This window comes from Nyctibius grandis, chromosome 8 (assembly GCF_013368605.1).
Source record: "Nyctibius grandis isolate bNycGra1 chromosome 8, bNycGra1.pri, whole genome shotgun sequence".
Taxonomy (NCBI): Eukaryota; Metazoa; Chordata; class Aves; order Nyctibiiformes; family Nyctibiidae; genus Nyctibius; species Nyctibius grandis.
In genome coordinates this window covers 47,970,395-47,992,382 of record NC_090665.1, presented here as the reverse complement: position 1 = coordinate 47,992,382, position 21,988 = coordinate 47,970,395, and the positions used below count along the sequence as shown (strand labels likewise).

Below are 21,988 nucleotides of genomic sequence, written 5' to 3'. Positions count from 1 at the left end.
TTAATTATTCGTGAATTCATTCAAACTGTGGAGTGTTGCGAGAACTACAAATACAGCTTAAAATTTAATTTAATATCTGGAGCAACGCCTTTAAAATGCAATAAACTGAATATTTTTTCCAAAGTTACTCCACAATGAACAATGAACTCTCCCTGCACAAAGTGTTTCTGCAAGAAGCCAAACCTAGACTCCAGAATTTAGGATACCTTCAACTTTCCTATAACAAATACTCTATAAAATGGGCTTTCAAAAAAACCCAAAAGAGCACAAGCTCTTTAGCTCTGCTTACCTTCCTTGAAACCTCGCAAGGAGCATGGTTACGTTCTGGAGAACCCTTTAGCAGCCCAGTAACCCACCCCATCACACACTGGCACATCACCACAGATCTGAGCTGTGCTAGGAGCCATCCTGCCATCAGAAGGGGGCTTAAACACCTGGACAAATTGAAGCAGTTTGATAAAATTTTGATGGTCTGAAAAAAATAACCACCACCACCACCTTTTTGTGTTTGTGTAGTACCCAGACCTAGAGCACAGCCTTTGCTGTACACCTTAGGTAGCAGGGTATTGCCTAAGATTTTGACACTTATAGCTAGTCATCAGAAATTTGGTGTAGTACAGGTGCCTTTCCTGCCCTAAAAACTAATGGGGTGTAGCCCTGACAACTGTGTCTCAGTGTCACATTTAGCCCCAGAAGCCCCATGTCCTGCTAAAACCACAGACCGACCCTAAACCCTAGCCACCACACTGAGCCATGGGGTCACAGCCCTGCTCACAGCAGCTCAGCCCCACCAGGCAGGGACAAGCGTGCTCCACAGGGGCCAGCTTTGACCCTGGAACCTATGGTGCTCTTCCAGCAAGAAAGCAAGAGCATCCCCACATTTTTCTGTTGGGCCTTTCCTTCCAGACCAGCCCCATAGAAATTTTATTCTAGCAAGTAACCCCTCCCTGTACTTTTGGGAGAGGGGTCTGTCCCACTGCGCTCCTCCCCATAGAGCACTGACACCACCACCTCCACCCCAGGATGCTCAAGGCCCCCCCAGCTGCCAGCACTTTAAATAAGAGCTGCTTGTTTAACCCTCGTTGAGCAAATCAGATTGAATTGATTACAGCCAGCAAGCTCCTTGTCTGGGCTGGGACCACCCCAGTTACCATCAGCGAGCAGCACAGATGAGCTGTAAGGAGTAACACCACTGCATTGTGGGTCGTTACTGCCACAGATGAAGAATATCTTAATTTTTCTATCTTATTTTTGGCCTGGTCTGTTCCAACATAAACTAAAGATCTTAAAAACTTGAGCCATATAGTGTTGTTCAAATTAGTTTTGAGAAAGTGTTACCTCTTAATTGCGTCTGCTGCTCTCCATTCAACTCACCTGGTTCTCGCCACCTTAGAAGAGCATTGCATTTCCCTCCCGATGAAGGCTTAGCGCAGTGAGGAGCAAAAGCAAAGCTATGGTGAGAGCCAGAACAATTCCACCTCAGAAGAGAGTTGTAGGGGGGTTTTTTTGTTGTTTTTTTTTTAAACCAATTCAGGAATCACAACAGCTAACTCAGCTCATCAGGAGGCTACGTGGTACCAGCCTTTTTGCTTTAGTTCTTGTCCGAAGAAGACCAGAACCCAAATACCTCCTCTTGTCTACCCATCAAAACAGCAAGTGTCAAATCAGTCTCAACCTTTACAAGAGGCAACGAATAAACTTTTAGATATACAGCTAACGGATTCACCTTACAACTCATCTCTGAGGCCAACTTAGAAAAACCAGTGTCTTCTAAACAATCATTTTCTCTAAAAATAGCCAGATCTGGGATTGCCTTGAGCTTGGGTTGAGTCCTACCCCGTTGTAGTGTTAGCCAGACCCTCCCTCCTCTACCAGGAGCCTTCCCATCATTGTGTTTTATCTCTAGGCACCAGCCTCCAATCTCGCAGGCTCTGAATGCACTGAGGCAATCGGGGAGGATGCGTAAGGGTCCCTTCCCTGACACTCCATGGCCGTAGTGGTGGCAATAACTGACAAAAGAAAACCCCAGGAGCCATCCCGTTGCAATTCCTGCTCCTGTAGGATAAGCTCTTCACATTTCCATGCTCAGATGAGATGCAGGTCAAGCACAGATGACTTTGGGGCTTCTTGCTCTCTCGTCTGGGGGCTCCACTCATCCCTTGGGCAGTGCCATGGGCTGGCCAGGAGCATCTTAGCGCCATGGTCTAGTTGACAGGGTGGTGTCAGGGCAACGGTTGGACTCGATGATCCCAGAGGGCTCTTCCAACCTGGTTGATTCTGTGATTCTGTGATCGGTTGCCGTGCACTACTCTGGGAACAGGCATGTGACAGCAAAATGGGCCCAGGCGCTCGGCACAGAGCCAGGAAGATGATTTCAAAGCAGTATCTGGACTTGTGCTGAGAATTAATAAGCGGTATTTGGATTGGAGTCAAGGATGGCCATGTGGTTCCTTTCTCTGTACGTGGGAATGGTGTGTCTGTGCCGGGGTTTGCTGGAGGAGTAAGGAGCTGTCAGAGCCCGTCGATGAGCGGTGGCTGCGCGGGGCAGTGTGGTATGTTACTGGTGTGCCACGGGCAAATAGGGCTGGTTTATGGGGATCCAGGTGGAGAGAGGGGGGTCAAATGATCTAATCCTTTGTTAACCCCCCCTGATATTCAGAACCTTCCAAACTGGCTGTTCCTGTCTTGTTCATCTCTAATGAAAAGCAAACGTGGTCCTGAGAAAGTCGGAGTTGGTTTTAAGTCTTAGACTCAATCAAACCTTTGCTTTCCTTCATCGGAGGAAGCTTTGAGCCTTTGCTGTAGTGAAACCTAACTGCAATACTCAGCACCTGAAGCTCCAGTGAATGTGTCCTTTGGTGGATGGACACTGAGGAACATATTCACGAGCATTTGTCAAGCAACAGCCGTAATTTCATTCCAGAGGTGTTCACGGTCCTTATGCAGGCATCTGTAGAAGGAAACCCTTGTTGGCAGGACCACCGCTGGCAGAGAAAGCATCGCAACCGCTCCCACAAAAGTGTTGCTTCTGGTCGTAGCACCAAAATTTGAGTGTAATTATCCTGAGAGCATCTGAGGAGTTTGAGCAGGACAGTTTCACCCCGTGCTATCAGAAACCTCAGCAAGGTTGTGCTTGCCTTGCTTACCTGCCAGATCAATTGGGCCACACCGCTGAGCCTGCCCGGCTGCTGAGCATTGTTTTGGTTTCCAGTGACTGGAAAGAGTGGTGGAGTCACCATCTCTGGATGTGTTTAAGAAAAGCCTGGACATGGCACTTAGTGCCATGGTCTAGTTGCCATGATGGTGTCAGGGCAATGGTTGGACTCGATGATCCCAGAGGGCTCTTCCAACCTGGTTGATTCTGTGATTCTGTGACTTAGGATGTGACTAGTGTTTGCCTCTCATTATCTCCTTCCCCAGCCTTTCCTCTCCATGATAGCACACACCATTAAGTGTATTGCTGTGTCAGTGTATTTTTTATTTCTTGCCTTTTAGTCTTGTCAAAGTGTTGTCAGGGATGATACACAACTTACTTACTCATTTCAAGACTTTGTTGCAGAGTACTCAAGGATTTGACTGGCTCCTCAGCAACGCCGAGCTGTGGAGCTGCTTGCCAAAGGCTGTTGTAGATGCTAAAAATGTACGTGCTTCACAAAGAGAGTGGGGAAACGCATGGGAAAAACAAATCTATAAGGGGCCATTAAATAGGAGCGTATCGCTGTTCGCTCAGGAAGTCCCCAGCCTGAAAACTGCTGGAAAATTGGAGGCTGTACAGCCATTCATTCAATTCCTCAGGCCAAAATCAGATATTTAGGTAAAAATCAGATATTTTGCTGCCTAACTGCTGTTCATTCATCATCTCCCATTCACTGTGAGGTAAGTGGCTAAGTACCAAGGAAAATCTGGGCACAGCCCACCTAAAGCCTGTTTGCAAGCCTGGAAAATATATATATGATGTGTAACCCCTGTTAGAATAAAAGGCACGAGTTCAGAATCACAGAGAATCACAGAATCACAGAATCATCCAGGTTGGAAGAGCCCTCTGGGATCATCGAGTCCAACCATTGCCCTGACACCACCATGGCAACTAGACCATGGCACTAAGTGCCATGTCCAGTCTTTTCTTAAACCCCTCCAGAGATGGTGACTCCACCACCTCCCTGGGCAGCCCCTTCCAATGGCTAATGACCCTTGCTGAGAAGAAATGTTTCCTAATGTCCAACCTGAACCTCCCCTGGCGAATCATAGAATCACAGACTGGTTTGGGTTGGAAGGGACCTTAAAGACCATCTCGTTCCAACCCCGTGCCATGGGCAGGGACACCTTCCACCAGACCAGGTTGCTCCAAGCCCCATCCAACCTGGCCTTGAACACTGCACAAACATTTCCGTTAGCAACAAGCAAAGTCCTACATTCATTAACTGAGACAGAGGTGGGCCCATATTTGGTACCTCAGAAAAATCTCAGCTTTATATTGAACCTGGCCTCATGCAACTTGGAGTTACAAAGCTGACTTACTCAGCTCAGGCACTTACAATGCATAGCTGCAGCTTGCACTAGCACTTGCATTTAAAACAATATAATGCCCAGATCTTTGTATTTTTAAACACACAGAAAAAGTCCAAAGTGTAATTTTGAATTTCTTTTTCAGCACGTTATAGTTTGCAGTGGAAAAAGGGCTGGTGGTAAAAACAAGGAGAAAAATTATACAAGCGAGTAATCATGGAGTAGCTTCAGCTGCTGCTGCTGTGCTCAGGGTCAGACTCCAGCAGCAAATAGTGTAATGAAAATAGTCAGGTCATTGCTCTCAGATACCTCCAACCCCTCAACACCGTGAGTCTTTCCATGGAAACAAAAGGGAAATCATAGCTGGCACCTCGCCCACTCCCATTGCTGCTTCATTTTAGGATGTATGGGATGAGGGTTTCCCTTGGGGGAACGGGCCAGGGGATGAGTACCCTCACTCCAAGCTTCAAAGTGAGGGTTTCTCTTGGGTGGCTATGTAAGTAAGGTCTGGCTGATGAAGGGTTGGAAGATACAGGTGAGTCTGATAGCACAGGGAGGTTTGCCCGAAACCCAACACATCCCCATTAAAGTGATTCTACCTTCTTACAGATTTTGGTAGCCTATTTTTTGTCTAATACCAATAGGAAAAATTATATTATTAGAGCTTTGTGTTCTGGCTGCTGTATAAAACATTAAAAAATGGTGTGTGTCTCAGCTCACAGTATCTACTGACGTAGAGGTCCTGCATCACACCTAACTGATGCAGTGGTGGAGGAGCCAGAGGTCTGGGCCTCAGTGATGTTACAGCCCCTTTAAGCAAGGCAGGGAGCGGGGCTGGGTACAAACACCCCCGTCCTTCTCCTGGTGACCCATTTACACCATGAAAGGTGACAAAACCCACTTTGCTATTTCCTACAACACTGACTGAATCAGCTTCTTGTGGATCCCACAGCTCCATCCCTCGTCTGGGAATTCATCGCTGAGATGCCTTCAAGGCACCAGGCAATAGAAGAGCCTCATGAACGGCCCGATGAAGCGTGCTTGACTCAGCAGAAAGGATTCAAAGCAATCTTCCTCTCCTGGCGATGCCTCCCGTGCTGCTGTCGGAGCTCAGCGAGAGCTGTTCTCCCCCAGGCTGCAAACAGCCCTGAGCGAGGGGCAGGTGATGGAGCTGGGGGAAACTCATGGCTCCACCCAGATCCAGCTTAGGTTTTCAACACCATTTAGGGCAGGAAAGAATTTATCGTCATGTCTGTTAACTCAGAAAGTAATATTGCAGGGGCTGGTCTATACCACATGGCTTTAAAATAACGATGCCGTGTGGCTCCCAGGCTGGGAGCTTTGCGTGGATGTGCTTCAGCTTACACAGCTTAAAAAAAATATGTTGGGGTGGAAAATTAATGCCAGGAGTAAATGTGTGTGGAGTTGGGGAGCCTGCCTGCACCCTACTGCACAGAATCACAGAATCACAGAATCACAGAGGTTGGAAGAGCCCTCTGGGATCATCGAGTCCAACCATTGCCCTGACACCACCATGGCAACTAGACCAGGGCACTAAGTGCCATGGCCAGGCTTTTCTTAAACCCCTCCAGAGATGGGGACTCCACCACCTCCCTGGGCAGCCCCTTCCAATGGCTAATGACCCTTGCTGAGAAGAAATGCTTCCTAATGGCCAACCTGAACCTCCCCTGGCAAAGCTTGAGGCTGCATCCTCTTGTCCTATCGCTAGTTGCCTGGGAGAAGAGGCCGACTCCCACTGCGCTACAACCTCCCTTCAGGTAGTTGTAGACTGCACTAAGGTCACCTCTGAGCCTCCTCTTCTCCAGGGTCATTTTTTTTCTGCTTCAAAACATGGTCTGGGGAAGGGAATAAACTTCACAAGTTTCCTGCATGGCAAAAAACCCCATTTCAGAGGATTTGGAGAAAATTCTGGCCCTCACCTCAGTCTCCCTGCATGATTTTGTTCTGCACACCCAGTTTCTCTGTCTTTCTGCCTCCCAGCCATGATTCAGGGATGTAAATTATTTCTGGTTACTGAAAACAAGAACTTATTCAGGAGAAAGAAATCCATATGTTGTTTACAGCACCTATCAAAACAGGGCCTTGTGTACTATTGTCATGTAAACTACTGTAAGACTGCATAAAATATTCTTTCTAATTTAATATAAATAATAAAAAGGAATATTTATAGCATTTTAATGTTGAGAGCTTCCCATGGCTGCTTTACCCACCCCTGAAAAAGCAGGTGGCAGTGCTGGGTTAATGGACATGGTTTAGTGGTGCTGAGGGACATGGGTTAGTGGTGGGCTTGGCAGCGCTGGGTTAATGGTTGGACTTGATGATCTTAAAGGTCTTTTCCAACCAAAACAACTCTGTGGCTCTATGGTTCTCGATGCTCAGGTTAGGTTCAGCCACCCCTTTGGGTCCGGCCGTTCACTACTGGTGCTCAGGTTAGGTTTCTTGCTGCATCCCTCGCACGCTGGCGATGCTAATTGCCTTTGCAAAGTGAATTTCAGCCACCCAAGCAGATCTTGGGGTGTTGTAAAACACAACCCTGCAGTGTCAGCAGGGAGCCCGCGAGCCCCAACAGCCCCCTCTTGACCCCAAACCCTGGGCAGCACACCTGGGTACCACCCTCTCCACCACCACGCTTCCCAGCGATTCCCTTTCCCACGCAGTTTTGCAGCAAAGCAGGATGGATTTTACAAATACCCCCCCAAAAAAATAAAATCCCACTTTGAGGACTCACGTGGGATTAACGGGCAGCAGGGCCAAGCCGCCGGCGGGGCGGATCAGTCGGGGCAGCAATTAAACGTTGGCGCGCGGGAAGAACCCGCCGCTCAAGGACAAAACACGGTTCCTCCTTAAAGGCTGCAGCTCCCAAGTGCTGCATCCACCGGCCGGGAGCCTTTCTGGGACCATAAACAAGCCGGCTGTGTCACGGTGCCTAAATATAGTGCAGCCTGGGTTGCCTTCGCGCTGCCTGTGCCGTCTGAGCGCCGCGGTACAGCTGGGTTGGTTTGATTTATTTATATTTTTTTTTTTCTTGGGGAAGGCTATGACTAAGAGAAATCCACACTCGAAGGGATATCAGAAGATGGAGGCTCTAGTCCGAATGCAGAAGGTAAATTAAGTCTGTAGTTTGCAGACCTGGGGGCCTGTCCAAAATATTCCTTGCCCTCCGCCTCCTCCTCCTCCTCCTCCTCCTCCTCCTCCTCCTCCCTCTCCTTGGCAGTACCCAAAATAAGACTGTAGTAATGACAGCCACGAATACATCAGCAAGACATTAAATATTTCCTGATCTGATGTCATGGCGATGCCGAGGGGGGACGAGCACCCACGTGAAGCCACGGTGCCGTGGGGCACGGGCAGCCCCGATGGCCGCCCCATCCCCGCCATCCCCTCCCGGGGCTGCCTCAGCAGCACTGGAGCAAATGCAATAGGCTATGCATTTAGCTATGTATTTTTTTTTTTCTCTTTTCTGGCCTGAGGGAGGGTTTTTAAAGGGAATGCAGCTCTGTGGTTGTCTCAGCATGATAAAACGGGGGGGGCTTGAAGGTCAGCTCCACAGTGGATGCGCTGCGGAGGGCTGGGTATCAGTATCTCAGAGCAGCAGCTCTATGCTTACATATACACCCCGTTACCCTTCCTGTGGGAAGCACAGCCACGGCCAGATATAACCTACAATTGTTATCCTGAGCCTGAAAATCACTTTGTTTTGGAGGTAATATGCACAACAGAAAATCACTTTGGTTTTCCTCATTGGAGGTAATATGCACAAATAGTCCTAAAACACACACACACCTATTTTGGGGTGCGAGAAGAGATGCTCGCGTTGTGCACGGAGTTATGGGGGTAGCAGGAGGCAGCTCGAGGGGGTAAAATGCTCCATGCCCAGGTACATTGATGTACCCGAGCCCCTCAGCTTGCCATCAGACAGCGAGATGTGCTCCACCGCCAAGAGAAGCCCTTTTCGGTGCGACCCCTTCCCTCAAACCCATTATATAACACGGCTTTAAAGCAGGATGTTTTGCTTTAGAGCAGGGTTTTTTGCTTCCCCCGTGCCGCAGGAGCCCAGTGTGCCTTCCCCACGATTACTCAGCACAAATTTGCCATAAACAACATCCCCCGTTTGATCATGCACCGTGTCTTGCTCGTTTGCCATCGCGCCCCGCTCCCGGCTGAGCTCTCCTTACCTCGCCTCTCAGACCCGGGCATCCTCCTCCTCTCCGGGCTCCTGCGGCAGAGCGGTGGGGAGCCCGGCTGTGGGCTGGACGCTCGACATTCGGTGGCAGTCCCAGGTCACGGGGTGATGGCCACCACGGGCTGGGACACGCCGGTGCCCAGGAACCGCGGCCGGCCAGCTTCTAGTTGGGATTACGGAGACTCAGGAAAGGATGAGGATGGAGGCAGACATGTCACATCTTCTAAAATGTGGCATGGAGTGGGATCTGGAGCCTGCAGGTCTGAGCCAGCCACTGCAAACCTCAGCAATCTTTTTTTTTTTCCCCTCCCCCTGATTTTTTTTTGCTTTTTGGAGAAGGTTAAACCCTGCGGACGGACTCAGCGGGGACGCGGCGTGGCAGAGCTTTGCAGGGCTGGGAACGGGGTGGCGTGTGGGTCGAGGCACTTCCCTGGGTACCCAGGAAGGCCAGCACTAGCTGATGCTACAAACATGCTATTAATTGCCCCCAAATCTTTATCACTGCATAACTACAGATGCAATGGGGTTACAAGGAATGGCACTATCAGTAATTCCAGTTCTCTCCCTTGGGGATCCCCCATCCCTACGGCGTCAGAGCATCCCAGGAGTGTGAATCCCACTGCAGGACACCCAGGGGAAGCAGAGCAGAGTGATGGCTGATGGGGAAATGACAGAGGAGCTCAAGGTTCCAGGGACAGGTAGGGGAAGGGACAAGTTAAAATAACCCGGCTGTAAACAAGCAGCGTGGAGTGCAGAAAGCAAATAAAGACTAATATAGTACAAACCTCACGTGAAGGGATCGATGTTGCACAGTACATACAGGAAGGTGGGGATGTCAAAGCTTTCAGCGTTGTTCTGAAGTTCAAAGACACATTTAGCAGCCCCGCAAACCTAAGCCAGGGCTTTGGTCCCAGCTTCATCTTCACACTCCTCACATATTCCTCTGCTTTTTGACCTCCAACCTTTTTGAGGTCAACCCTCGGCCGTGCCTCTGCTTTCTCACCTCCCGGGCAGCAGGTTTGCTGCTTATCACCCTTTTTTTTATTTCTCCTAATAATTTCTGAGTCTCTGCTTACTCCAAACACGGGACCGAGGGTCCTGAGCTGCTATATAGGAATTAAAGATAAAAGCAAAAAGCGATTGCATCTGCAAGGCAGTAGTGATGGGTGGAGGCACTTCAGGTTACGGCTTTTAATTCCCTCTCCCAAAATACATGTGACGGATGACACGGGGCACAGGCAACAGCCAGAGCCCTGCTGTGCCTGATGCTCTCTGTTACTTGTATTGGGGGAAGTTAAAGAGGAAAATAAAAACCACTTTATGTGCAACAAGGATGGGAGGGCAGGAGCGACCGGCTTCATCCACGCTGTCAGAACTGGCTTTTTAATTGATATTTGATGAGAAGCTCACCATGAGCCGGCAACGTGCGCTTGCAGCCCTGAAGGCCAACCGTACCCTGGGCTGCATCCCCAGCAGCGTGGCCAGCAGGGCGAGGGAGGGGATTCTGCCCCTCTGCTCCCCTCTTGTGAGACCCCCCCTGCAGTGCTGCGTCCAGCTCTGGGGCCCCCAACAGAAGGACACGGAGCTGTTGGAGCGAGTCCAGAGGAGGCCACGGAGATGCTCAGAGGGCTGGAGCCCCTCTGCTCTGGAGACAGGCTGAGAGAGCTGGGGCTGTTCAGCCTGGAGAAGAGAAGGCTCTGGGGAGACCTTCTAGCACCTTCCAGTGCCTGGAAACAAGGGCTCAGGTCTAACTCACACACAGACTCTGCCAGCACAGGGATAAGCAGGAGAAAAGTTTTATTGACATCTTTTGAGCAGTAACATGGCTGCAGCGATTCACCGGGAAGATACTCCAGGAAGAAAGCTCGGTGTGACGCACCGGGTGCCCCGCGCGTGGGGAGACACTCCTCCCTCCGCGCAGGGTCTTGGGTCGGTACAAAATTGCTGCGGCGTTAGAAAAGGTGTGAGGTTCACAGTAAAGTACCAAAGGGGAGGAGGAACGGCGAGGGACACTCATCCCTGCCGGTATTTGGTCTATGAAAACGCACCGTACGACAGTTCTTGTAGAAAAATCCATCCCGAGGGCTCGATGCATGCACAGTCGTGGGATATCTACATCTACTACAAGGCTCAAAGCCTTTAAAACAAGTGCTCGGGCGGCTCTTCTGGGGCAAAGACACCTGCGAGCCCTGTCCTGCACGGGGCAGGGAAGGATGAGACCCAAGAGCCAGGCAAGGGAAAGCGGGGCGCAGCCCCCTGCCCAGCAGAGCCACTTTTATAGCCTAAAAACCCCCCCCATCATCTCCTCCCCTCCTGCCCACCACTGTTAGAATGAAAACAGCGCACACATTTTGGCTATTTCTAGATGTGTGTTTAAAAACAGCCCAGACCTTCGTCTGAGGGTCATGAGAAAAATCTAAAAATCTCTCTTAAATAGGATTTCAGGGTGGAAGATGTGCATCCTCCCAGCCCGGGAGCTCCGGGGGGGGATGGAAAGGACCAAAGTCGATGCTGAAATTCATCACTTTTTGTTTTTTTTAAACCTTTAAAAATACACATCTCGCTTTTTTTCTTAAATATATAGTCTATAAAATAAGGCAACTCAAGGAGACGGAAAGAACATCCCCATTGCTTCGGCACTGCATCCTCCCACCAAAGAGGGGCAGAGCACTTCCAGTTGAGAAAAGCCACTCCAGCCACCACATTAAAATACATCTTTGGGAGAAACTCTTCTAACACGACTATATCTTGTAGGATGAAAAGCTATAAACAAGGTAAGCACAAAGCAGCTCATCCCCGGCACAGATCCTGCTCAGTGTCACAGCAGCTCACAAAAACTAGACTGTACAGCAGCTTTTGGGGACAGGGGTTTCACCTCTCTCTATGGGAGGAGCACGAGTGCGTGTTTTACCTCCCGTGTGGTCCCTCTTTTATGTGTATTAATGCTGGAAATGTGAACTTCACATTTTCCACGTTGCTCACCAATTCCCACGGGGCTAAGGCTTGCTTTTTTAGAGCTTTATTTCTCTGAGAAATAAATTTAATAGAAAATTTATATTAAAAAAAAACAATCTAGAGAGTAATCTGCAGTAAACGGTACCGTGGAGCAACGGGATGGCACATTGTAGGCTCAAATAGAGACGGGGGTTTGTACAGGTGGGGCAAGGGCATCACGGCAAGATGTGTGGTGACCATCGCCCAGGTTTGCATCACTGACCTGTGTGAGTACTTGGACCGTAGGCAGGAATACTTTAGAGCCTCAAAAGAGAAAAAAAAAACCTTATTCTAGCAGACTTGACCTTGTAAGTAAAGATGTTTTTGCCGTGATACTGGATATAACTGTGTATCCACCGATGCCACCCAGTATACCCAGGGAAGGGACGTCAGATACCACCAATCGCCTAATCCGAGCACAGCCCCAGCACCACGCTGAGAAACCAAACCCATGATGGAATTAACTCTTGGTCCTTGGCACAAGCTCTTTAGTTCTCGTCGTCCGAGAGAACAGGTGGGATCTTGCTGGAAAGCAGGGCATACACGTACGGCCAGATCTTGTTGGTCTCCGTCCCCGAGAAGGAGTGAAGGATGCCCCTGCTCCTGGAAGAGACGTGGGAGGAGAGGTCAGCACCAGCCCTTCCTGAGGACGGGGTTATCTGCAGGCAGGTTGGCCGTTGGCAGGGACAGCCCAGCCAGGCTGGAAGCTCACCAAGGGCTTTGTGGGTGAGAGGAGGGAGTCTCCTTCTCTGGAGCTACTAACACCTTCCTGGACGTGACCCTGTGCAACATGCTCTAGGTGACCCTGCTTTGGCAGGGGGTTGGACCAGATGATCTCAAGCTTGGCCAGGGGAGGTTCAGGTTGGCCATTAGGAAGCATTTCTTCTCAGCAAGGGTCATTAGCCATTGGAAGGGGCTGCCCAGGGAGGTGGTGGAGTCCCCATCTCTGGAGGGGTTTAAGAAAAGCCTGGCCATGGCACTTAGTGCCCTGGTCTAGTTGCCATGGTGGTGTCAGGGCAATGGTTGGACTTGATGATCCCAGAGGTCTCTTCCAACCTCATTGATTCTGTGATTCTGTGATCTCCAGAGGTCCCTCCCAACCCCAACCAGGCTGTGGCTCGGTGACAAAGGGGACGGGCAGGGCTCCCTGGGATGTCAGGGTGGGGACACAGGGCTGGCTGGTGGAAACAGCCCTCGTGCCTGTTTTCACAGGCACACTGTGATTTATTCGCACGGTCCAACTCACTTGTATAACTCTATTACTGGCTTGGCAGCATCTTTGTATTTTCTGAGCCTGGCAGCAACGGCCTCGGGCTTGTCGTCCTCGCGCTGGACCAGGGGCTCGCCCGTCAGGTCATCGACGCCCTGGGGGAAGGCACACACCATCGAGGGGACACAGCCACCAGCCCCATCACCCACGCTGCAGCTCCCAGCCACGCAACCGCTGCCAAACGCCTCGTCCTGCTCCACATCGATGGAGCACCCTTGGACCGCATTTAACATAAATCCCATTTGCCTAATTAATGTTTAGCACAACTGCTTCAGGCTGGTTCCCGAGGGCAAAGCCCTCCGGTGCTCAGCACTTCCTACCTGGGGTTTCTTCCCCACTGCTTTTGCACGACCTCAGCTCACACAGAGAAAGGCTTCTCTGATGTTTTCCGTCTGCAAATTGCTCCCAGCCGCCACTGACGCGACGCTGCGGGCTCTTACCTGGACGTGGGGGGGGTTGAAGTCCATGTTGTACACCCTCCCGCTGGCCGGGTGCACCCAGCGGGCGCTCAGGCGGTCCTTCAGCGTCTCGAAGGGGATGTTCAAGCTGATCACCAGGTCCAGCTCGCAGATGCTGTCCAGCGCCTCAGCTTGCCCCAGCGTCCGAGGGAAACCTGTGTGCAGGCACCAGAGCAGAAAGGGGATGTCATGAGAGGATGTGATGAGCGGTGATGGAGCCAAAACAGAATCACACAGAATCACAGAATCAATGAGGTTGGAAGAGCCCTCTGGGATCATCGAGTCCAACCATTGCCCTGACACCACCATGGCAACTAGACCATGGCACTAAGTGCCATGTCCAGGCTTTTCTTAAACACCTCCAGAGATGGTGACTCCACCACCTCCCTGGGCAGCCCCTTCCAATGGCTAATGACCCTTGCTGAGAAGAAATGCTTCCTGATGTCCAACTTGAACCTCCCCTGGCGAAGCTTGAGGCTGTGTCCTCTTGTCCTATCGCTAGTTGCCTGGGAGAAGAGGCCAACTCCCACTCCACTACAACGTCCCTTCAGGTAGTTGTAGACTGCACTAAGGTCACCTCTGAGCCTCCTCTTCTCCAGGCTAAACACCCCCAGCTCCCTCAGCCGTTCCTCATAGGTCAGACCCTCCAGACCCTTCACCAGCTTGGTCGCCCTCCTCTGGACTCGCTCCAACACCTCAACATCTCTCTTGAAGTGCAGGGCCCAGAACTGGACACAGGATTCAAAGTGTGGCCTCACCAGTGCCGAGTACAGAGGGACAACCCACCCCACAGCCCTGGAGCTGCAAAACCACCACAGCTCCTCGCTACAACTCAAGCGGTGTTAAAGACACGCATCCACCATATGGCTACTATAAAAAATAGCTCCTCCAGCACTGACTCACGAAATACAACACACGGGTCGCCATGGGCTCATGTTCTCCTACAAAGTCGTGCCTGGTGCAGGGGCTGGAGGCAAGGAAGAGGGCACAGGCAACAACAAAATGGAGATAAACACTGGAATTACAACGGAAAACCTGAAGGAAACAAAATGCTGTGCACAGATGAGTAACACGCTGCGGGTTTACATGGAGGACATCAAGGATATCGCGATAGAATGGTTTGCACAGCCATCACCCAGCTCTCTGAAACCCCCGTCCTCCAAAGGTACCGGGCGGTACCTTTTGTTTGGAAAAGGCAGCGAGTGGGTGGGAGCATCACAGACCACAACCAGGGGTGACTCCGAGCTGGTCCCTGGAGCCTGCGGGGGTGAGAAAAGCTCGTCTGGACCCCAAGCGCCAGCACAAGCCACCCCTCCTCTGGGGCCACCCAGGACCACGTGGAGAAGCCCGGCTCTACCACCATCCAGTCCATGGCACTAGACCACAGACTTTGTTGTAAACAGTTTTGTATTTTCCCTACCAGGAGCCTGAGAGCTCTCCCAAAGCCCAAGTCTGTTACAAATCAACCGGCTCAGTCTCCTCTCTGTATACACGGACTGTTTGCTCTCAGCATCTTCCCCGCCCGCACCTCGGGTGACTCTGGGGCTTGGGATGAGTCCCTCCTTCGCACACGTACGGAGGCGGTAAGAGGTTTTCCTTGGCTCCCCTCCAGCCCTGCTCTGCTTTATGAAACACCCACCTCTCCCCTTCCCAGACGCGTGCCAAGGGCTCAGCTGGACACACACGTGCTGCTGCCCCGGCCAGCGGGAAGGAGCACCCGGCGGCAGATGTGCAGATGTCTCTGCCTCTCCTCCCACAACCAGCAAAAGGCACCTTCTGGTTTTTCTCTCCTGTGGTGCTGCCAAACCATTAGCAGCAAAACAATGTTTTAAAGGGGGTCGGGATTTTCCCCTCCGGAGGGGACGCCGGCAGCGCGCTCACCGTCGAGCAGCCAGTGCTGCTCTCGCCGCTTCTCCAGCTCCGTCAGCATCACGCGCGTGATGACGTGGTCCGGCACCAGAAGGCCTCGCTCAAGGTACTGCTTTGCCAAGACGCCAACTTCTGTTCAAGAGAAGAAAAGAAAAAAAAAAGCATGACATTTCCACTTAAAAAATATTGCTCCCCCTCAAATCCTGCCTGTCCTCCCAAATTGCTCATCCAGGAGCTTTTCAGCCACATGGTCCTTTTGGGGCTGTAGAAATGGAAATGCCTGAAATACCCAAGAGCAGGAACAGAGCGAGCACCAGCCAAGCCCTCGCAGCCCCGCCAGCCAGCACCGGCACCGGCCCTGCCACGCCGGACACACGGAGCTCCTTTGGTTCTGGAGATGGCATCAGTGTGGTTATGGGTGACATTGGCACGGATATTAAGTGTCCCAAATCACAGAATCACAGAATGTTAGGGATTGGAAGGGACCTCTGGAGATCATTGAGTCCAACCACCCTGCCGGAGCAGGATTGCCTAGATCATGTCACACAGGAACGCGTCCAGGCGGGTTTTGAATGTCTCCAGAGAAGGAGACTGCACAACCTCTCTGGGCAGCCTGTGCCAGTGTTCGGTCACCCTCACCGTAAAGAAGTTTTTCCTCAAATTTAAGTGGAACCTCCTGTGTTCCAGCTTGCACCCATTGCCCCTTGTCCTGTCAATGGATGTCACTGAGAAGAGCCTGGCTCCATCCTCATGACACTTGCCCTTGACATATTTATAAACATTAATGAGGTCACCCCTCAGTCTCCTCTTCTCCAAGCTAAAGAGACCCAGCTCCCTCAGCCTCTCCTCAGAAGGGAGATGTTCCACCCCCTTAATCATCTTCGTGGCTCTGCGCTGGACTCTCTCTAGCAGTTCCCTGTCCTTCTTGAACTGAGGGGCCCAGAACTGGACACAATATTCCAGATGCGGCCTCACCAGGGCAGAGTAGAGGGGGAGGAGAAGACACTGGACCAGCTGCAAGGGATGCAGCCAACCCCCACGCACCTCTGATGGCAGGATGGTCACCCCACCCCGGACCGCAGATCTGGCCAACATCCCGCTGCCTGGCTCACTGCTGGCTTTGAAGCAATGTCAGTGCCAGACACTGGACACCAATAACGCCTGTTCCTGTATGCACCGAGCCACAGGTGCACGTTCTTGTGCCTCGGAGGAGAAGTTTCCAGCAGAGACATGAGGACAAATGATGCATTTAAGCAACACTTGGAGATCTGGCAGCGTTTGGGTCATAGGCACAAAGTTTCTGAAAGCAGGAGACGGCTTCGCATCCAAAGGGCTTTAAGGCTTCAGATACGCTCAGATAAGAAAATTATTTCCAAGATCAAATCCTTGAGAACATAATTGCAGTGTAACTGCAAGGTAAATACAGCTTACGAGGCATCACACAGCTGGAGGAGAAGCCAGCGGCGGTTTCTGCCCAGGTAACACCGTGTCTGGATCCACCTTCACCGCAGCCTGGCACCACCCGGGCAGCCGCTGCCATAAGGGTTTATTCTGCTTATATTTTATTGCAGCTGGGGCACAGCAGATCACAGAATCAATGAGGTTGGACGAGCCCTCGGGGATCATCGAGTCCAACCACTGCCCTGACACCACCATGGCAACTAGACCAGGGCACTAAGTGCCATGTCCAGGCTTTTCTTAAACCCCTCCAGAGATGGTGACTCCACCACCTCCCTGGGCAGCCCCTTCCAATGGCTAATGACCCTTGCTGAGAAGAAATGCTTCCTAATGTCCAACCTGAACCTCCCCTGGCCAAGCTTGAGGCTGCGTCCTCTTGTCCTAGTGCTGGTTGCCTGGGAGAAGAGGCCGACTCCCACTGCGCTACAACCTCCCTTCAGGTAGTTGTAGACTGCACTAAGGTCACTTCTGAGCCTCCTCCTCTCCAGGCTAAACACCCCCAGCTCCCTCAGCCGTTCCTCATAGGTCAGACCCCCCAGACCTTTTTCAGTGACAAGTGTTTTGTCATGGCCCGTACGTCGGCAGTGCTGCTGGCAGCTCTCCTGCTTGGGGAAGCAAAGGACGCGGGGATGGAAACAATACCTGGTGGCTTACGCAACCAGCACGGAGACCTGCTAGGTCCTAAATATTATTGCATCCGCCTACATTTTTTAATATTTATTCACATGGCCTGCACGGGGGTCCACGCACCGGCACAGGGTGCTGACTGCTCCCAGACAGCACCCACGCAAACACCAACACCCCCATTGCTACCAGGGAGGGGCTGCATGCATTGCTCTGTGGTTACTCCAGGTAGCAAGGCGCTCCTTAGACGCTGCTCGTGCTGCCCGAGCCAGGCCGGCGGGCGCTGAGCTCTGTGCAAAACAGCCTTTTGACTCACGGGCTTAATCCCATTAATCTAATGACTGCGGGTTTAATCTGCCCTTTAACGCGTGGGACTTGGAGCTCTCTGTGGCTTCCCCCACACGACCCTGACCTGCAGCCCTCCCTCCTTATCAAAGCAACACAGTTACAGCCCCGAGGGACATCTCCTGCCCCCGAGGCCACGAGCAACAAAACAGCCACCCGGGACGAGGCAGGGCTGGAGGAGACGCTGTTCCCAAACACGGCGCTTGGCAGCCTCCAGACCCCACACGATAACCCCGGACTTTCTGCCCCGCGGCGCAACCTCCTACGTGATTTTTTTTTATTTAGGCTACAGCCATGCGATCTGGAGTTAACGGCGAGGAGAAACCCCGGGTGGTTAATAGGGCACCGACCACAGCCGCCTGCGCACCTTTGCAACAACCCTGGCTGGTTGGGGCCAGATGTCACCCCGGTTTTGGGAGCCTGGCACCTCGTCCCTGCTGCAGACACTGCATCCAGGGCCCTCGCTCCCACCCTGTCCCCGCTGGCTGGACGTCACTTCGGGGAGCTGGAGTCTGTGGCCCCAAATTTGGGCCATGACCCAGTCGCTGCATGGACAGCGGGGTCTGTTATGGGGTGGCAGCCAGTGCCAGGGGAAACCGCCGTGTCCCTGGGGGGATGTGGACCCTCAGCCAGAGCCACTGGGCAAAGAAATTAAGTTGTGGTGCAAATGAACTGCTGGGTCCTGCCCCCAGGGTGCTGCCAACACCAGAGACAACCACCTGGGTACTGGTGCAAGTACGGGTCAAGGAAATTGCTCACCACCCTCCAGCACCAAAAACACAGGCTCTAAGTCTTCCAAAAGACCTTAAAAGGCCCTTTTCTACAGCAGAGCAGCTGTGTGTACCGAAGGGTGCCAGCTCCCCTAAACGCAAAGCCAGTGGTGCAGATGATAAACTCAGGCAGAGTCTTCTTCCACGTAGCTTCCCCCGGAGCTGGCACGCCGCGGCGCCGTCGTGTAACAGCTTGTCCAAAGCAAACAGCAAAAAAAAAAAATTAGCAAATAGCTGCAGCTTACTGAGGGCTGTGAGCAGAGGCTGAGGCAAAGGTGGGACCTGAACGCCACGCCAGCTCTGCCAGACTAAGGCTGATTTACTCCTGAGTAATTTTGCCCACATTTTTCCTTTGGGAAACTGAATTTAGCCGACGCGCTTTGGGAAACACCTCCAGCTAACTCCGTTCACGGCCTCTTCTTCCTTCTCCAGCGTCCCCAGAGAACCTCCACAGCAAGAGTCTGAACTGAAATATAAAATCCAGGAAAGCCACTTGTCTAGACCTTGATCGTGGGAGTTCCTGGGTGGGCACGCAGTCTCACCACACCGCACCTCTGCTTGCTTTTCACCCGGGCGTTTTGTCCTTCAGCCAAAGCAGTCAACAGAATTTTCCTCATTTTGAGCCTCCCTCCAAAGGAAATATTATTGTCCTTTTTATTTATAAAAGGAAATCTGGATATTTTTAAATGCGTGACCAGCACAGGGCTGTGCGTAATGCCTGCACTCTCCAAATCTTTACCCTCCCTTTTTTTTTCCTCCCTCTTTTTGTTATCCTTCTAAAAGGGAAATAACTTGGGGGTTCTCTCAGCTTGTTTTGTATCGATGTCGTTTTACCGTTCCTGAGTCAGCTTCCCCTCTGGGTTGGTGTTTCACACGTTAGCAGAGGAGAGAAGGAGCTGTTGGGAAAAGCCAGACGCTGGGATTGCCTAATGGCAGCCGCAGAGGAACCCCAAGCTGGGGCGCAGCACGCCTGCTCCCGAGCCTCGCCAGGGCCGGGGAATCACTGAATCAACCAGGTTGGAAGAGCCCTCTGAGCTCATCGAGTCCAACTGTTGCCCTGGCACCACCCTGTCAACTAGACCAGGGCACTAAGTGCCATGTCCAGCCTTTTCTTAAACACATCTGGGAGCATCTCACCAGCCGACAGCGCTGCCCGGGGTGCACACACAGCGAAGACCATCGGTTCCCCCAAGGGCTTTGGGTCTCGATGTCAAACACAGGACGGGCAGCAGCAGAGAGCCACGGATCCCTGCACGCAGGATCACCCTGCCCGGGGGTGCCCAAGCCCCAAGCCCCTCTCTGCTCCAAGCCCCGAGAAGCCAAGTCTCGGGGAGGTGACCTGTGCAGGGTGGGTGCTGACACCCACCTCATCCCCCTCTCTGCTTTCTGGAAGGGAGTTTCATGAGGAGCGGAGGACACGCACCAGCACCCTGTAACACCCCACGGCACACGTGGCACCCGGCCACAGCACCCCATGCCCCACAGCAATTTTCCCAGCGAGGTTTCCCCCGTGGACGAACGCACGTTCCCAATCCATCCCTCCCACCGCGGGCGTTGCGCGGGCACAGCATCCCCCGGCATTTCAGCCATCTGCCGTCCACCGCTTCGCAGTTTTCACCCCGTTCCTGTACGACCACCTGAGGCAGGATGAAGTTATTAATACCATCCACCCCGCAGCCCTGGACGCTGTTGTTAACCAGCAGGTTATTTGTACCAGCTTCTCCGGAGCCGTACCCACCCGGCGCAGGGGTGAAACCATCACCCACCCCACGGCTCCCCGCGGCATCAGACCCCACTTTTATCCATAGAATCACAGAATGGTTTCGGTTGGAAGTGACCTTAAAGATCATCATCGGGCAGCTCCGTGAGCTCAGGCTGGAGGGAGCAGGCGATGAATGAGCTGTGCCAACCCCACGGGAAGAAAACCCGCAGCGATCTGAGGGGGGGTCCCCATCCCCATCCCCATCCCTATCCCCATCCCCATCCCCATCCCCATCCCCATCCCCATCCCTATCCCCATCCCCATCCCCATCTCCATCCCATCCCCACCGCCGCCCCGGGCTGCAGACCCCCGGCCGCCGGTCCCCGCCGGTCCCCGCCGGGGCGGCCCCGCAGGGCACTCACCGCCGCCGCCGCCGAGGCTCTCCCGCAGGAACTGCCCGCTCGAGAGGTGCTGGAGCCCGAAGCTGCGGGCGATCCTCTCGCACACCGTCCCCTTGCCGGAGCCGGGGGGTCCCAGCACCACAGCCCGCAGCAGCTTGGAGGCCATGGCCGGCTGCGGGAGCGCGGCGCGGCTCCCGGCGCCCCCCCGCCGTGCCGTGCCGAGCCGAGCCGCGCCGCTCCCCCCGCATGCAGCCGCCGCCGCGGCCCGTACACATCAGCAGGGCGGGGGGAGCACCGGCAGCCCGCACCGCCCGCCCGCCGCCTCGGGCCGCGGCACCCTGGGACTTGTAGTCCCGGAGCTCGCCCGCCCCAGGACGCGGCCCGACGGAGCCCCCCGGCACGGCACGGCGCGGCCCCGGGGGTCCCCGGCGAGGGGCTGGGGCTCGGGGGCTGGAGGTTGTACAGAAACGCCGGGCGGCTCTTCGTGTGCACACACACCCCGCACACGCACACTCCGCATACACACACCCACCGCACACACACCCTGCATACGCACCCTGCACACACGCACACCCCGCACACACACAACCTGCACACACGCACACTCCGCACACAAACCCTGCACACGCACACCCCGCACACACGCACCCTGCACACACACCCTGCACGCACACACCCCGCGCACACACCCCGTACGCACACCCCGCACACGCTGCACACACACTCTGCACACGCACCCCCTGCACACACACCCCCTGCACACGCACCCCGTACACGCACCCTGCACACGCGCACACTCCGCACACACACCCCTTGCACACGCACACCCTGCACACACGCACCTCGTACACACACTCCGCACATACCCTGCACACGCACAGTCCGCACACACACACAACCTGCAAACACGCACAGTCCGCACACGCACCCTGAACACACTCTGCACACGCACAGTCCGCACACGCGCACCCTGCACACGCACCCTGCACACGCACACCCTGCACACACACACACGCTGCACACGCACCCTGCACACACGCACACTCCGCACACGCACACACCCCGCACTCACCCCGCACACACACACCCCGCACACGCACCCCGCACACGCGCTCACAGCTGGTCACAGCCATGTGGGGACACTCCTTGCACCGCCCCGGCGGGGGGCGCTGCTGCCGTGGGCACGTGTGTGCGTGTGCACGCGTGACCCCGCTGCCTGGGCCGGGGGGGGGGGACACCCGCAGGCTGCGGCCCCCCGACGGTGTGCAACACCACGCGCCCGCGCGCGGGCCCACGCACAGCGGGTGTCCGCGAGCGCGGGGGCGCGGCCGCCGCGCGCGGTGCGTGCTCCCCCCCCCCCGCCCCGCCCGCGCGCCGCCGCGCCCGC

General features: G+C 53.7%; 2 protein-coding genes across 2 annotated transcripts in view; both read right to left on the bottom strand.

Annotated features, from left to right (window-relative positions):
* The window catches only part of DNAJC6 (DnaJ heat shock protein family (Hsp40) member C6), a 51,022-nt gene extending 43,617 nt beyond the window's left edge, over positions 1–7,405 (bottom strand). Inside the window, exon 1 of the mRNA XM_068406083.1 lies at positions 7,256–7,405. The gene's annotated coding sequence lies outside the window, so the exon portion shown is untranslated. The remainder of the gene's footprint in view (positions 1–7,255) is intronic.
* A 3,085-nt stretch (positions 7,406–10,490) lies between these two features.
* On the bottom strand, positions 10,491–20,802 carry AK4 (adenylate kinase 4). Its single transcript, XM_068406361.1, has 5 exons — positions 20,623–20,802; positions 15,314–15,433; positions 13,415–13,587; positions 12,951–13,069; positions 10,491–12,307 (listed from the first exon to the last, which is right to left on the bottom strand). The coding sequence occupies exons 1-5, from the start codon at positions 20,765–20,767 to the stop codon at positions 12,193–12,195; spliced, it is 672 nt and encodes a 223-aa protein (XP_068262462.1). The 5' UTR covers positions 20,768–20,802; the 3' UTR covers positions 10,491–12,192.
* Positions 20,803–21,988: the final 1,186 nt, after the last annotated feature.

What these genes read in the sequence shown, in the direction of transcription:
- AK4 (XM_068406361.1), bottom strand. Translation starts at nt 20,767, where the DNA reads ATGGCCTCCAAGCTGCTGCGGGCTGTGGTGCTGGGACCCCCCGGCTCC. An exon ending in GAGCCTCGGCGGCGGCGGCG is followed by an intron (nt 15,434 to 20,622) that starts GTGAGTGCCCTG and finishes TCTCTTGAACAG; the next exon opens with AAGTTGGCGTCTTGGCAAAG. An exon ending in GCAGCACTGGCTGCTCGACG is followed by an intron (nt 13,588 to 15,313) that starts GTGAGCGCGCTG and finishes GCCTGCACACAG; the next exon opens with GTTTCCCTCGGACGCTGGGG.